Source organism: Aquarana catesbeiana, linkage group LG02 (genome assembly GCF_042186555.1).
Source record: "Aquarana catesbeiana isolate 2022-GZ linkage group LG02, ASM4218655v1, whole genome shotgun sequence".
Lineage (NCBI taxonomy): Eukaryota > Metazoa > Chordata > Amphibia > Anura > Ranidae > Aquarana > Aquarana catesbeiana.
In genome coordinates, this window is record NC_133325.1 from 29,072,295 (window position 1) to 29,089,845 (window position 17,551).

Genomic DNA, 17,551 nt, shown 5'->3' on the forward strand with positions numbered 1-17,551 from the left:
AAGTCCAAAACTGTAGGTCAGGTAGTTTGTTTGTATGTTTAAGATCTGTGAAGTCTCTAAACTCTTGATTGTGAAAACATTGTGAAGCTAATAGGGGTTTATTTGTGTCGTTCGCTTGAAGTGATCGGTTCCCCATTCCTGGTGGGAAATTGGGGTTATTCTGTAGTGGGGTGAGCGGACTGAAAAGTGATGAGAAGTTGGTAAGTTTCGTTAACTTGTGAAAGATTGATAAGGTGGTGCCCACTAAGGGATGTAACCTCATCTCTGCTGGGAGGCTACTCCACCGAATCCATGGTGAGTATTTAATTGGTGTATGGCTCAATTTTTCCTCAATTTCTACCCAATCTTTGAATGTAGAATGGCAGTGCCAGTCTATTATCCTAGTTATGTGAGAGGCCATGTAGTATGCACGGAAGTCTGGGATTCCCATTCCCCCTTTGTCTTTGGGCTTGGTAAGTCTAGAAAATCTCACTCTAGGTTTCTTGTGGGCCCAAATAAATTTCGTTTGAGTTGTATGAAGCACTTTAAAGAAGTTTTGGGGAATTTTTATCGGTAAGTTTCTAAATAGATACAGTACTCTTGGTAAAATGACCATTTTACATATAGCTGCCCGACCGAACCAGGATAAACCTTTTGAATGCCAGTTTTGTAAGTCTGAACATATTGTTTTCAGTAAGGGAGTGAAATTATATTCAAAAATTTGAGATAATTTAGGGGTCAACCATATTCCTAGATATTTAAGCGCTGTGTTTACCCATTTAAAGGGACAATTTGATTGGATAGTATCTAATTTATTTGTGGGGATCGAGACATTTAAAATTTCCGACTTGGTATAATTAATTTTGAGGTTTGAGAAATACCCAAAGATAGAGAACTCTTTCATTAAGGAGGGGATTGAAATATGAGGGTTCCTTATGAAGAACAACAAGTCATCCGCATATGCCGCCACCTTGTATTCTTTTTTCCCCACCTCGAAGCCCTGTATTGCCCTCTCTGCTACAATCCGTCTGACAAATGGCTCTAAGGTTAGGATAAACAGCAGGGGCGAGAGAGGGCATCCCTGTCTCATCCCGTTTTTGATTTCAACTGTGCTTGAGAGGGAGCCATTGATCTTCAGCTGCGCAGAAGGGTTTTTATAGAGCGTAGAGATCCAAGACATCATATTGTTTCCCAAGCCAATGAACCTGCATGTTTCTAGCATGAAATCCAAGGCTACGCGGTCAAAGGCCTTCTCCGCGTCTGTGGACAGGAGAAGGCCTTCGAATTTCCGCATCCCTGCCGCATGCATCAAATTGAGCGTTTTGATAACATTATCTCTGGTTTCTCTTCCTGGCATGAATCCTGCTTGCTCGCTTCCTATCAATTTGTGAAGTAAAGGTTTCAATCTGTTTGCTATTATTTTTGACATCAATTTCACATCAAGATTCAGCAGCGAAATTGGCCTGTAGCTTGCGCATTCTGTCAGGTCCTTGTTTGGCTTGGGAAGAATTGTAATATGTGCCTTAAGGAAATCCGCCGGGATCTCCCTGGGCTTAGACATGTAGTTCAGGGCCTTTAGTAATGGTCCCAGTAGAGTTTCCTGGAATGTTTTGTAATAAATTGCTGTGAAGCCGTCCGGTCCCGGACTTTTTCCTGTCTTTAGGTGTTTGATCACTTGTTGCAGTTCATAAGTTTCTATGGGATTCTCCAGTTGGGTAATATCTTCAGTTGACAGTGAAGGAAGTTTAGAGTCTATCAGATATTGACGTATGGCATGTAATCTTGTTCCTTGAATTGAGCTAGGTTTCTGTGGGTTGGGTAAGTTATACAAGGATGTGTAATAATTATGAAAATGGTGTGCAATTTTTTCGGTAGTGATGTCTAGTTTCCCTTCTTTTGTTCGTATGCCTGAGATATTTTGTTGTGTTTTCGCGTTTTTTATGGCTCTTGCTAGTAGGCTACCTGTTTTGTTGCCTTGTTCGTAGTAGATTTTTTTTCTAAAAAATAGGAATCTTTTAGCTCTTGTGTCAAAGATCTGTTGGAGTGATTTTCTATGGTTTAAAAGTTCATTTGCCGTATGTTCTGTCAGGGATTGTTTATGTAGGGATTCTAGGGTGCGAATCTTCTCTGTCAGAGATTTAATTTCATTTTCCCTCTCTCTTTTGCGGTAAGCGCCCATTCTAATGAGTTCTCCTCTAATTGTGCATTTATGTGCTTCCCATATTGAAAGGGGGTTGATGTCTGGTGTGGAGTTAGTTTTGAAGTAGTCTGATAATGATGTCGCTATATGAGGGAGTGTAGTTGGATCTGTTAACAGTGCTGAATTTAATCTCCATGTGTTTGCTTTGGGTCGGTGTTCTGTGAATTTCAACGACATTGAAATTGGGGCATGATCTGAGAAGGTCTGTATCCCTATTTTAGCTCCAGAGACTATATCTAAGTCTCTTTGTGATATAAAGACATAATCTATTCTTGAGTATCTGCAATGGGGAATGGAATAGAAGGTGTAATCTTTTCCCTCGGGATTAATGAATCTCCAAGAGTCTATTAGTTGAAGCGAGTTCAGTAATGTTTTGATTTGTTTGAGTATTTTGTATGTGATATAGGTTTTGCCTGTGGACGTGTCACTGAGAGGGTTTAGTGGGACATTAAAGTCCCCCCCTAAAATGATACATCCTGAGCCAAAATCTTTGAGTTGTCCAACAATTTTACGGCAGAAGGTAAGGTGTGCCGTGTTGGGGAAATAAACATTTGCTAGTGTAATAGGCTTACCGCAGCAGTTCCCTTTCAGGAATATAAACCTTCCTTCTGGATCTATGAGTTTGTCAGTTAATTCAAAGGAAGCCTCCCTACCAATGAGTATGGACACTCCCTTGGATTTTGCTAGGTCATTCGTTGCATGATATGCTTGTGTGAAGAATGAGTCTGTCATTTTGGGGATTTGTTGAGTTTTAAAGTGCGTTTCCTGTAAAAATACAAAACGTGGTTTACCTTTTTTGAGTTCCTTTAAGAGGGTCCTGCGCTTTTCAGGAATGTTCAGGCCCTTCGTGTTGTGAGAGATTACTGTAGGCTCATGTCCTAGGGATGAGTATGCCATCCTGAGGGTTCAGAGAGAGCTGTCGAGGCAATAACTGGAGAGATAACTGAAGTTTCCAATGAATTATACTTTATCCCTTAAAAGGTATAGGTAAAGAGAAATGAGGAAAAGAGAACAAGGAATTAATACTCTGAAAGTGAGAGCACTTAAAAAATAAGAGTGAGATAGTGTTAGTAAATAATGGCCGATCGGCCCTCTCACCTGACCCAGCGATACAGCAACAACGGTTCCTCTGATCAGGAGTCAGCTCACTCTGAATTGCCCGTGGCGACTCCACTGGGTAGAGCCTAGATCTGTATTCTGGCAATGACTCCATTCCTTTCTCCACCAGGGATGGCACCAGGCTGTGTGGCTTTCCTTCATGTGGTGCAGGTCAGCGGAGTTCTCTCACTGATGGTGTTCCCTCAGCACTGTCCTCTCCCTCTGGAGTCCTGGGTGCACTTCCCTGAAAGCTTTCCCGGGCTCCTGGCTCTCTCTCTCCCATTCAGCTGAGCATGCTGTGTGGGCTGCATTTTCTGTGTTACAGTGGGGCTGCCAGTCCTTGGGACTACATGTCCCACAATCCTCTTCTTTGCTCCTTTTTTTTTCTTCCCTGGCCGATATGAAGGCGGGGGAAGAAACATAGTGCGCCACTCACTAGTACAGCAGCGCGCACGAGGAGGAGAGGGAGAGGGGAAACAAGAGCCTGCGGCTGCAGTGGCGTCACTAGGGTTGGTGTCACCCAGTGCGGCAAAACATGGTATCACCCCCTCCACCAACTATAGTTGCCCCTCAGTACAGACCCCCCTACACTAAGTATAGACCCCCCTCCGTCAGTGCAGACCCCCACTAAGTATAAACCCCTCCCTCAGTATAGACCCCCCCAGGACAAAACACCCCCCTTTATCAGAATAGACCCCCCTCAGGACAAACCACCCCCCCTCCATTAGTACAGACTCCCCTCAGGACAAACCATCCCCTCCATTAGTACAAAACCACCCCCTCCATTAGTACAGAACCCCCAAAACAAACCACCCCCCTCCATTAGTACAGACCCCCAGAACAAGCCACCACCCTCCATTAGTACAGACCCCCCCAGAACAAACCACCCCCCTCCATTAGTACTGACTCCCCCCAGGACAAACCACCCCCCTACATTAGTACAGACCCCCCTCAGGACAAAACACCCCCCTAAATTAGTACAGACCCCCCTCAGGACAAACCACCCCCTCCATTAGTACAGACCCCCCAGAACAAACCACCCCCCTACATTAGTACAGACCCCCCAGAAGAAACCACCCCCCTACATTAGTACAAACCCCCCAGGACAAATCACCTCCCCCTACATTAGTTTAGACCCCCAGGACAAAACATCCCCCCTACATTAGTATAGACCCCCCAGGACAAACCACCCCCCTACATTAGTATAGATCCCCCAGAACAAACCACCCCCCTACATTAGTACAGACCCCCCAGGACAAATCACCCCACCCTACATTAGTATAGACCCCCCAGGACAAATCACCCCCCTACATTAGTATAGACCCCCCCAGGACAAACCACCCCCTCTACATATTAGTACAGACTCCCCAGGAAAAATCACCCCCCACATTAGTTTAGACCCCCCCAGGACAAACCACCCCCCTACATTAGTACAGACCCCCCCAGGGCAAATCACTTTCCCTACATTAGTTTAGACCCCCTGGACAAATCACCCCCCCCCTACATTAGTATAGACCCCCCAGGACAAACCACCCCCCTACATTAGTACAGACCCCCCAGGACAAATCACCTCCCCTACATTAGTATAGACCCCCCAGGACAAATCACCCCCCCTAGATTAGTATAGACCCCCCAGGACAAACCACCCCCCCACATTAGTACAGACCCCCCAGGTCAAATCATCCCCCTACATTAGTATAGACCCCCCAGGACAAACCACCCCCACATGAGGAGGAGGAGGAGATCATAAATTATGTTTTTAACTTGTAAACAACAAATCTCAAAAAGAGGCTTGGTCCTTAAGTGGTTAAAAAAAAAAAAAATAAATAAATGTTTGGGCTGAACATTCACTTTGATTGCAATATGCACATCTTGTTTTTTTTTTTTGTACTCAATTGAACCTCTTTTTAACACTAACACTTTACGTTTTTAATCCCCCTAATGATGATAATACAATTATAAAAGCTTTCAGACAATGGGGGAATGATGGGAATAAAATGGTTTCCAGGATTGGCGATCATGTGTAAGTTCACCTATAAATATGTAGATATTAGTAAAGGTGATAAACATGTCCAATGCCCTAGGGACAATGTTCTACCTCTACTTTCTATAAAGGACTGTGTGCTGTCCGAGGTGATCTTGTCATCAGATTTGTATGTAGCGGATACTTTGTGTTTATTTGTGTCATTTACCTATCAGGCAGCTTAGGGCTTTATCTTTGTACATTGATCTGCTATTGATGATTGAAATAGATACAAATAGACAAAGATTTGACTGGGCTGATAGAGTAGATACAATGTTTCGTTTTCTTGCTTCTTTCCTCCATTGTGTTGTGGTTTAAGAACACCACGATTTTTTTAACTTGTCTTTTCAGATAAAGTAACAATGTAAGGCGGGAGATTGTGGGAGATCTTTGATTGTAACAATGTGTGAGTGCGGCATAAGTGTTTATTCAGCTCTGCCACCTTGTGGTGATTTCTGGTAGAACACTGGGGTGTGTGTGCAGTGCAAGGCGACGAATAGAGGAATGTATACAGCCAGAAATTGGAGATGATCTCCGCAATCCATGGAGAATCAGGATGGGAATAGAAGGAAGGTTTCTTCATCCCCCTCCCAATCTGACCGACCTACTCCTCATCTAAAGATCCTTGTTATTAGGATTATTAGACTCCCACTGCTCTGATTGGCTCAGATTTCAAATTCCTGGTTTCAAAATTTTCCCGCTTGAATAGTGAAGAACGTTACAGACAAATAATCAGTCCTATTAGACCGCCAAATCCGACACTGAGATCATCAGATGAGACATTTATCCGAGAAATATGATCAATGCTTTACGTCTGAAATGAATAAGAATGGATTCTGAAGATCACTGAATAATGTAAAACATTTCCATATGTTCTCTTTTATTTCAAGTCCTCCGAATGCAGAACATGATAGTGAGATACTTCTCTCATAGATCTCTACCTTTCTATATGATGATGGGAAATCAAGTATTCCACGTTTCATCATTAGATCTGTATAGGATCATGGAACTGACCTCTATCAGATATGTACCAGTTACAGATTTCCCCCCATATAGTAAAACTAGAATAATAAATAAAAAGGTGAAAGGACTGGCAGAAATCATGACATTGACATTTGTACAATGAATGAATAAAACAAATATTTCATGTCTGAAGAATCAGATCTGTTCCCTCTTAGAAACATGGATAACATTTTGCTGGTTTCTAGTTACAACGTAAATTAAATTCTCTGCAGAGTATTGGATGGCCGAGGCTCCTTTCTATCAGTTTTCCTTACTACCAAATGATAACATATTCACCAGAAATAGATTATGAAATGAAAAGATCGGAAGTGTAGGTCAAAAATGATGTATACAAGACATTATATATGTGTAATCCTTGTATACAGAAAAGTCCACTTTCAGATTACGGTAAAAAGCTCCCATGTATTCTCTAAGGAGCAACACTGACACCTAGTGGTTCTAAAAATACATGTCTTCTGTACGGGGATGTGGGAAGATCTACAATGTGATTGGATGGTTTGTTCCCACTAGCCGACTAGAATGGATGGGTCTAAACGGAAATAAGTGAAGAATTCACAAATAAAGGGAATGTAATAAACTAGCTGATATTCGGATGGATTTATTCTCACTATAATACATCCTGAAATCAATAACTTGCCATCAGATTGTACAAACCTCATTGTATAGATAACCTGTTAATTCTTCATTGATAACGGGTTAAGAATTGTGATAAAATGTGATGACAGCTCATTGATGGAAATGGTGGGTGGCTCTTAGAAGAGCCTTTGTGTCTTGTGTTGGGGTAATGATGATGATGATGGGGGGATTACTTGGCGCTGGTGTACTTGGTGACGGCCTTGGTGCCCTCGGAGACGGCGTGCTTGGCCAGCTCTCCGGGCAGGAGGAGGCGGACGGCGGTCTGGATCTCCCGGGAGGTGATGGTGCGGCGCTTGTTGTAATGAGCCAGGCGGGAAGCTTCGCCGGCGATGCGCTCGAAGATGTCATTGACGAAGGAGTTCATGATGCCCATGGCCTTGGACGAGATGCCGGTGTCGGGGTGCACCTGCTTGAGCACCTTGTACACATAGATGGCATAACTCTCCTTCCTGCTCTTCCTCCGCTTCTTGCCGTCCTTCTTCTGGCTCTTGGTCACGGCTTTCTTGGAGCCCTTCTTGGGCGCCGGGGCTGACTTGGCTGGTTCAGGCATGATAAGGACTAACGCTATCTTCTCCGCTCTGTGAAGGGAAAATGTGCTGGAGCCGCCCTCATGTGCTGCTTATATAGGCGTCCTATGCAAATGAGCCTCATCCCTCTCCTCACTCTTCTATTGGAGGATTCAATCATGTGATGGGAGTGACGTCAGGCTTTCTTTTCTCCTTTACAGATTGGTTTAGAGACAAGTCAGGACAGTATTGGCTGGATTGAAACAGGACCAATCACAGCGTGTGACGTCAGAGCACTGAGTGTATAAATGAAGGGGAGTGGCTGTGGGGTGACATTCTCTAATAATGTCAGGACGCGGCAAACAAGGAGGCAAGGTTCGGGCTAAGGCCAAGACCCGATCATCCCGGGCTGGTCTGCAGTTCCCAGTCGGTCGTGTTCACCGCCTGCTCAGGAAGGGCAACTATGCCGAGCGGGTCGGGGCCGGAGCTCCAGTCTATCTGGCCGCCGTGCTCGAGTATCTGACGGCTGAGATCCTGGAGCTGGCCGGCAACGCCGCCCGCGACAACAAGAAGACCCGCATCATCCCCCGACACCTCCAGCTGGCTGTCCGCAACGACGAGGAGCTCAACAAGCTGCTGGGCGGAGTCACCATCGCCCAGGGAGGAGTCCTGCCCAACATCCAGGCCGTGCTGCTGCCCAAGAAGACCGAGAGCCACAAGGCCGCCAAATCCAAGTAATCATCCCGACAATTCCTCCACCTCTATTACCCAACACAACGGCTCTTTTCAGAGCCACCCACCTCTCCATACAAAGAGCCCGACATACATTGTTTTGTTTCCTATTCTCCGATGTGTGATTCATAGTTCACCCTAAAAGCAAACACGTTATATTCTTCACACTTCTTAAAGTAGGAAGATTCGGCCCCATTATACCTCTCCATACAAAGACACACATACATTGTTATCGGGGGAACTGATTGTAAAAAATAGACAGGATTTTCTTTTATATGTTGATCATAAAATGGTTCCTCTGAAACTATAAGATGTGATCCCGACGGGAGAACAATGTGTCCGTAATAAGATAATGGTGAAATATTTTATATAGTAATGTGATCTCATTACAGGGACTTCATTCTCCTCCGTCCTTTCTAGTAGTTCTGATGATCGCAAATCATTCCCCCAACTGGAAAGGAGCCCACAGATCTCATCCCCTTCTTCACATCCCACAAGGAAATATACGTTTTACCATCCAAAGGAATCTCCCGCCGAAATTCTATGGATTGTTCCCATCTCACAATCACAGTATTAGACCCCCTTCTTTTCACACAATTTAATTCCCCAACAGTAATACATACGCTGGAAATGGTAAAGTCCGGGATTTTTTTGTTCTGCAGAGTAGACAGCGCAGACTCTCTACCAAAAAAAAAAAAAAACACTGCTGGTTGTGGGGCAAAGAGCTCAATTTTTGCCCGCCAGAATTGTGAAGATCACAGACAAAAATCCATCCCTTTTCTACCGCCAGAGGTTAGACGGGAATGACTAAATACAAAAACATTTCTATGTTCTATTTTATTCCAAGTGCTCGGAATCCACTACTACACACACAACGTTTATCTTCCTTTATGACGGAAAAGAAAGCATTCATAATGACATATGTCACTGACCGATTTTTATTCTACCGCCAGATAAATACGTACAATCATTTCACAAAACACATTTTTCAGGTCTGATAAATCAGGTCGGTTTCCTGTTTAAATTCTAATATGTGACATTTTCTGCAAAATACATTGTCGCGGCCCCGCCCCTTTGCAACCCACCCCCACCCTTTCATACAGACATGGGGGGGGGGTCCCAATAACTCCGGGTGACAGAAATGTGGAAAAGATGAGAACCACAGGCAACAGCAATTCGTTTTTAGTGACTAAGGAACGTGGTGTTCATTGGTGAACAACGTACCTGAAAAAATAATAAAAGTGAGATAACGATATTGTAAGACAGATCTGTTGTGTTGCATCTAAAAGGAAATCATACAATCGGATTGCATAGTGTATGTTTAGCTAAAAGGAACTTCCTTACACACACACACAGCAAAAATGTATCATTACAGAAGAAATCTATAGACAGCCCTTTGGATGAGAAGGTGGGTGGCCCTGAGAAGGGCCTTTGTGTAGATGCAGTGGGTAGTAGGGGTCTATGAGGGTTTAGCCTCCGAATCCGTAGAGAGTGCGGCCCTGGCGTTTGAGAGCATAGACGACATCCATGGCGGTGACGGTCTTCCTCTTGGCGTGCTCGGTGTAGGTGACGGCATCGCGGATGACATTCTCCAGGAAGACTTTGAGCACTCCGCGGGTCTCCTCATAGATGAGTCCGGAGATGCGCTTGACACCCCCTCTGCGGGCCAAACGTCGGATGGCGGGTTTGGTGATGCCCTGGATGTTGTCCCGGAGCACCTTCCTGTGCCGCTTAGCGCCTCCTTTCCCCAGACCCTTCCCCCCTTTACCGCGACCAGACATGACGACTCTTCTCTGTTACTAAGAAGAACTGAAATTGACTAATTCTCCCGCCCGCCCTCCTTTTATAGAGACTGTGCGGACCTGATGGAAACCATCCTGAGAAAAGGCGGAGTCACACCCATTCATTACACAGAATAGATTTGTTTTTCCATTTGTAAGGCTCCTAAACATTCTGCTGTTTTGAAAATGATGGCAAGAGAAATCCATCTAGAGATGTGAAATCTATTCTTGCTTCTTAATGATTTTCTAGGTATTCTTCAGAGATTATACTGAAAATATAAATTTTTGGACTCCTGATAACAGAAACCCCAATCACTAGATACTATTGTCAATAATAATGTCATATTTATAAAATAGTACTCTGAAAAGGAAAACGATATACAGATAACCCCTTGTTTTTTCCCCCCTGTTTTAAGCCCGAGCGGACCTGATAGGAGACTAATGGAAAAGGGGCGGGGCCACAGCACGTTGGTTTTCTGCAGAGAATTTCACATTCTTAGAACCTTGTAAATATGTGGCAGATTGCATGTTACCGAGGGGGAAACCGATCTGGTTCTTCAGACATGAAATCTTTACTTTATTCACTCATTGTGCATTTTTATCTGTGTCATGGTTACTAACATGAATTGCACATTTCTTTTTAGACATATCCAGGTTGTGATATGAGGACGATCTTAACTGATAAATGTCCAGAAAGAAATACAAAACAATATCAGTCAGTGACATGAACATCATATTCTGTGTGTAGCAGTGGTGAGATCCTGGATTCTGAGAACATATAGAAGTGTTTTCTCATGGTTCAGTAACAAACAGATTCCTTTCCTAATCATTCCGGACTAATGACATGACAGTGTTAATCATATTTCTCCGATAAATGTCTCATCCGATCATCTCCTCGGTGTCGGATTTGGCGGTATAAGAGAGATGAATATATAGCTGTAACGATCTACATAATTCCGGCGGGCACATTTTGAAAACAGCAATTTTAAATCTGAACCAATCACAGCTGTGGGCGTTTCCTTCATCATCCAGTAATACTGCCTTCCTTTGAGGACACCAAAGAAATGTATTCCGAGATCTCTCTATGTTTTCAGCCCAGAAAATACTTGCTCAGTAGACTTCCTATTGATCTCTATAGCAGGGCGGAGTCTGTATTCTGAAGTCCAATCAAAGAACAAAACAATCTGAAATTAATATTTCCAACGTATTTCTTGGTTAATTAATTATTATTATTATTATTATACAGGATTTATATAGCGCCGACAGTTTACGCAGCGCTTTACAACATTAGGGCAGACAGTACAATTACAATACAATTCAATACAGGAGAAATCAGAGAGCCCTGCTCGTTAGAGCTTACAATCTAGGAGGGAGGGTCAACTTATACAAAAGGGTAATAGCTGTGGGGGATGAGCTAATGGAGAAAATAGTGCAGTTGTTAGATGGAGGCAGGATAGATTTCTCTGAAGAGGAAGGTTTTTAGGGATTGCCTAAAAGTGGATACATTTGGAGACAGTCTGACAGATTGGGGTAGGGAATTCCAGAGGATAGGCGAGGCTCATGAATCCATGAATTAATCCATGGATTGAATAAAGAAATGATGACAAAATTGCAGTATTTAATGTTCCCCTTTCAGTCATTCCTCCTGGTTATACATTATAATAGGGGTGCCGCCACTGCACTTTTCTATTCCAGTTACTATATAACCCTTTCATGACTAAGCCTATTTTTGAAATTTGGTGTTTACAAGTTAAAATCCATATTTTTTGTTAGAAAATTACTTAGAACCCCCAAATATTATATATATATATATATTTTTTTAGCAGAGAATCTAGAGAATAAAATGGAGATTGTTGCAATATTTTATATCACACGGTATTTGTGCAGCGGTGTTTTAAACGCAAATTTTTGGAAAAGGGACACTTCCATGAATTTTAAAAAATCCAAACAGTAAAGTTACCCCAATTTTTTTGTATAATGTGAAAGACTATGTTACGCCGAGTAAATAGATACCAAACATGTCACGCTTTATAATTGCGCGCACTCGTGGAATGGCGACAAACTATGGTAGCTATGAATTTCCATAGGCGACGCTTTAATTTTTTTTTTTTTTTTTTTTTTTTTACGGTTACCAGGTTAGAGCTACAGAGGAGGTCTAGGACAAGAATTATTGCTCTCGCTCTGACGATCGCGTGGATACCTCACATGTGTGATTTGAACACTGTTTACATATGCGTGCGCAAGGAGGGAAAACATTACGATCTTCCCAGATCTCCGTACAGAAGCAATGTGTCAGTCTTACACCTTCATCTGGACTAGTCTGATCACTTGGGGATAGTTTTTATTCCTTTGTATTGAAGATTGTCAACGATAACTGTAAATCTCTTGAGGGTCACTTCCAGCCAGTGAGGTCCCTGGTATAAAACAACTTATTACAGGGTTTACAAAACAAATCTAAATGGTTCATGTATAGTGTTTGAATACAGTAAGTATGGAAAATTGAGCAACCACTCCAGTCCTCGAAAGGGCCCAGTTGGATGGGAAGTTCACAGCAACATGAACAGATAAGGAGGAATGGGCCTTGATTTTAGAGGATAGAGTATAGGAATCAACATGGTCGCAAATCAGTTGTATTGTATCCAGATATTTAGTTTGGATACACATGGACCCTCTAGATCAGTGGTTCTCAACCTGGGGGTCAGGACCCCCTCAGGGGTCGAATGATAATTTGCCAGGGGGTCACCGAATCCTGGGCTGTTCCTGAAGCCCGCACTGCTCTCCCAGCCTTTTTGCGGCTACCCAGCTGGGCTGTCCCTGGAGCCCGTGGCCGCCCACTTAGCCTATTCGCAGCCGCCCATTCAGTTCACGGCATGGCTGGGGGACAGAGACTAGAGGCTAGAGGTCAGCTGACTGGTGAGGAATGTGAAGTAGGAGGGGCTGGAGGAGACCCTATCTCCTGATTTCGACATAGGTGCCACTGTTACGAGACACCACAAAGTCAGAGACACAGTGAGTAACCTGTGATTATGGTTGCCATTAAAAGTGCCCACTACAGTTCTCAGATCAGCAGATGACCTTGATCAAGAGCACCTAAGTACCTAAGTTGGCTGATCAGAACTCCCCACCAGCACTGCCACTTATCCCAACTACCCACCAGCACTGCCACTCATCCCATTCCCCCCACTCCTCACCAAGGAGTAAGAGAAGGAATAAAAATAGAGAATACATGGAAGGGAGAGGAAAAGAGGGGGAGGAACAAAGAAAAAGGGAGAGAAAGACAAAGAGAAAAGACGGCTAGAGAGAGGAATGGGGAAAAAAAATAAGAAATTAGGATGGAGAAAGAAAGGGAAACAAAGAGAAAGAGTGGCACGTCCTAAAATGTACCATAAGGGGTTTCAATACTGTACGAGTGGAAGGAACTCAGGGAGCGCTGAATGTCCATTAGGGGCGCAAATTACTTGTCTTGCCTTGGGTGCTGACCACCCACGCTACAAAAATAATTTTACTGTTGGGGTCCCCACAACTTGGGAAATTTTATCAAGGGCTCACAGCACTAGCAAGGTTGAGAACCACTGCTCTAGATCGACCTAGGTGTCTTCTAAGCAGTACCTATAGATATTTTAGCTGCCCAAAAACATAACATTTAGGATTCTGTGTATGTTTAGGGTTGCTGTCAACCGGTTTGTAAATTAGGAGACCTATTTGAGCTTTTTTTTTAGGGAATGTTAACCATTGTTACCGAGTACATTAAGGTGTGCACTCTCACCCAAAAGTCTTCCAGGTGAGAAACAACGTTCCCCCCCGGCCACAGCCTCGAAAGCTCACGAGGGACACCTCAGGGTACTCCTCCATCCACCTTTATTGTGTCATTTAGTCATCATAACATAGAGAGGATTTCAGTGACAGACATCCTATGGGCTCTATAGTGGAGATGTCCACAGAAGACAGTGAAGGCGGAGATGTTCCCGGAATGACCTCTAGGTGGCAGAGTGGAACGATAGATGTGATGGAGTCCGGAGAGCAGAGAGCCTCAGCCCCCCACAACCCCCCCTGATCCCCATTACAGGGGACATGAAAAGTGTTCTTTATAAGTCAGATGTATACCGTGATCGGTGACCTATAAGAAGTGAGCATGGACGGATCCCCCTGATCCCTGTGCTGTGTATTTGGCGGAACAGACAACAGCTGCTCAGTGTGGAATCCCCGCTCACACTTTCTATTCTAATTAATAGTCCACATTGAAGGAGTTCAGAGATCTCCGAGTATTGTGTGATGTGCGGAGATTTTACTTTGGATTTGGGAAAACAAAATAGAGATTTATTGCAAAAATAGAACGTGCAGATCTAGGCGGGCAATTTGAAAAAAAAAAAAAAAGGCGCTTTTCAATGAGGAGGAGGAGTGTGCTCTCATTGTCCAATCAGAGGGCTGGAGATGTGTATAAATAGCGCTGCAGAGCGGCATAAGCTCACGTTCCTTGTATCAGCGAAGCACTGAGCAGTCATGGCGAGAACCAAGCAGACAGCCCGTAAGTCCACCGGAGGCAAAGCTCCCCGCAAGCAGCTGGCCACCAAAGCCGCCCGCAAGAGCGCCCCGGCCACCGGCGGAGTCAAGAAGCCTCACCGCTACAGGCCCGGCACCGTGGCTCTCCGAGAGATCCGCCGCTACCAGAAATCCACCGAGCTGCTCATCCGCAAGCTGCCCTTCCAGCGCCTCGTCCGAGAGATCGCCCAGGACTTCAAGACCGACCTGCGCTTCCAGAGCTCCGCCGTCATGGCTCTGCAGGAGGCCTCTGAGGCTTACCTCGTCGGACTCTTCGAGGACACCAACCTCTGCGCCATCCACGCCAAGAGGGTCACCATCATGCCCAAAGACATCCAGCTGGCACGCCGCATCCGCGGGGAGAGGGCATAGAGAGAGAGACACACTCCGAACTACTACTAATCCCAACACAAAGGCTCTTTTCAGAGCCACCACATCCTCCTATACAAAGAGATCTATATACTCCATCATCAGCACATCGACTACATGACAGGGAAATCCCTACAAGACATCCACACATCTCCCCACCTCCTTCCTCAATAGACATCTACACCCACTACATACCGATTATGTTTTACACTACTCATTTTTCTTCTCTAATCTTTTCCTCTGGACTGCTCCATGCTGTGATAGAACTTAAGTCACTTGTACAATAATCCTGTCAGTCCAGCCAAGGCCCCCCCGGGACACTCCGCCCCCCTCTTTCCCTATCCATCACTTCTCATCTCTCCAGAGACCCGTCTGGAAATATGAAGGCTGACTAGGAAAAAAAACTGCCAAGTCCCTTTTCTCATTTTATTTCAACACTACCGCCTTATATCGGTGAACATTTCTTCTACTTTATGGTTTATCTGAAGGGATTATGAATGTTTGGCCGGGGGGACCATATTTGTACAATGGGGGCTCATGAGAATAAGAGAATTATCTTTGAGTGCGGTGTTAGATTGTCATTTATTGATACAATTATTTCCAACATCAATCCATCACAAATAGAGAGACTAGAAGGAACAATTCATCCAGTATTGTGTGAAAAAATCCGGGGAACTCCCTTTTTTTTGTTCCATTATTCTCTACCGCCCATGGATGGGGGGGGTAATTGTTGCATAATGGAAAACTGAAATTATGGCGGGCAGTTTGAAAATTTCCAACTCCGCCAATCATAACATCCTGTGCTTCATCTGTCAACCAATGAGAGCGTTTATAATGAAATTTCTGACATGGAACCTGAAATGTATCCGTTTCCCTCCGAATGTGATATCGGGGCCGCTAGACCTGGGGATGGTAAATCTGTAACTGGATATTTATTTAGTAAAGAGTACATTGCCCACATAACACAATGATCTTGTCGCTGATCATTCTTACTCCACCTCCCTGGGGAGATCTCCCAGTGCGAAAATTGTCTCCAATCCGCACCACAGAAGTGTATATGTATATATATATTGGGGGGGGGGAGAATACCTGAAGCTATCCTTTGTATCAATGACGGATGTCATGTGAAGAGTCCTGTGATCGGATCTCCCGCTGTATTCTATATTATTCTATAGAGGGGATTGTGTAAGGTGGTCACATTGCTCTGTATGGAGGACTTCTAATGCGGCCCCCCCTGGTCGCTGTGTGTATGTAGAGCTCTGTCAGGAGGAGGTGGGTGGCTCTGAGAAGAGCCTTTGGGGGGTGTAGATGAAAGGAGGTCTCTCCGGTGGGGATTATTTCTTCTTTGGAGCGGCCTTCTTGGGCTTGGCTGCTGTCTTGGGTTTAGCCGCCTTCTTAGCCGGACTCTTGGCGACTTTTTTCGGCTTGGCTGCAGCTTTGGGCTTCTTGGGGCTCTTTGTCACCTTCTTGGCTTTGGCAGCTGCAGGCTTTTTTGCGGGTTTCTTGGCGGCCTTCTTGGGGCTCTTGGCTGCGGTGGGGGCTTTGGTGGTGGTCTTCTTCTTGGGGGACTTGGCTGGCTTCTTGGCGGCCGGCTTCTTGGGGGACTTGGCTGCAGCCGATGGCTTCTTGGTGCTTTTCTTGGCACCTGCCGCCTTGTCCTCCTGCTTCTTGTTGATCTTGAAGGATCCAGAGGCGCCATGTCCTTTGACCTGGACGAGGGTCCCCTTAGTCACCAGCCCCCTGATGGCGATCTTGAGGCGGCTGTTGTTCTTGTCCACATCGTATCCTCCGGCGGCCAGGACCTTCTTGAGGGCGGACAGGGAGACCCCGCTGCGCTCTTTGGAAGCGGCCACGGCTTTGACGAGGAGCTCGGACACGCTGGGACCGGACGGCTTCTTGCTGCCTTTCTTGGCTCCTCCGGCTGCCGCCTTCTTGGCCGGCTTCTTCTTGGCGGCGGGCTCCGCTGGAGGAGCGGCGGCTGGGGCGCTCTCAGTCTCCGTCATGATTCCTCTTCAGAAAGGTTTACAAAACGTTCATAATACGATGATCCGAGCGCTCTGCCTTTATACAGTACAGTTCGTCATTTCTATTGGTTGGTACACAACACGCTGTCTGCACTCCTATTGGTTACACATTAGACACGCCCACCCACTCTTACTTCAGTGATGGGGAAGCTTCTCTCTCTTGTTGTGTTTTCCGGGCAGAGAGAAAAATGATTTTATTCTGGAATAGAACGATGTCCGATCTTCATCGGGGACCCGATCTGCTCACTGGACTGTCACTTATCGGGGGGTCACTTACAGCTGTCATGATCTGCTGAGGAGGCTGAACACAGAGGCTGCAAACACAGCCATCCTCCTGAGTGTGGGTCCCATTCTTCCTTCTATCTTGTTTTCTACACAAATTCTACCCAGAAAACAATCTTCTCACATCTCCCACTAGAATGATCTTCACATTAGATGAGTGAAGAGTGACCATCGGGAAACATTTCCCCCTAATACAGAACTCTGCTCATCTATAGCTGAGTAGAAGGAGCCTGGAACAAAAACATCAGCCGGTGACATGAGATCCTTGTGTGATGTGATGGCAGATATTGTTATGTATACAAATGTCTCAGCTGATTACACAATGTCATGTTTGATGTGCTATGTATCATTATCTGGTC

At 44.9% G+C, this 17,551-nt stretch overlaps 2 protein-coding genes across 2 annotated transcripts; one reads left to right on the forward strand and one right to left on the reverse strand.

Moving 5' to 3' along the window:
• The first annotated feature begins 14,478 nt into the window (after positions 1 to 14,478).
• On the forward strand, positions 14,479 to 14,889 carry LOC141126451 (histone H3). The gene has a single exon (XM_073612392.1). It carries the CDS (start codon positions 14,479 to 14,481, stop codon positions 14,887 to 14,889), a length of 411 nt encoding a protein of 136 aa, XP_073468493.1.
• Positions 14,890 to 16,058: 1,169 nt separating this feature from the next.
• On the reverse strand, positions 16,059 to 16,889 carry LOC141129666 (histone H1.5-like). Its single transcript, XM_073617760.1, has one exon. The coding sequence runs from the start codon at positions 16,887 to 16,889 to the stop codon at positions 16,221 to 16,223; it is 669 nt and encodes a 222-aa protein (XP_073473861.1). The 3' UTR covers positions 16,059 to 16,220.
• Positions 16,890 to 17,551: the final 662 nt, after the last annotated feature.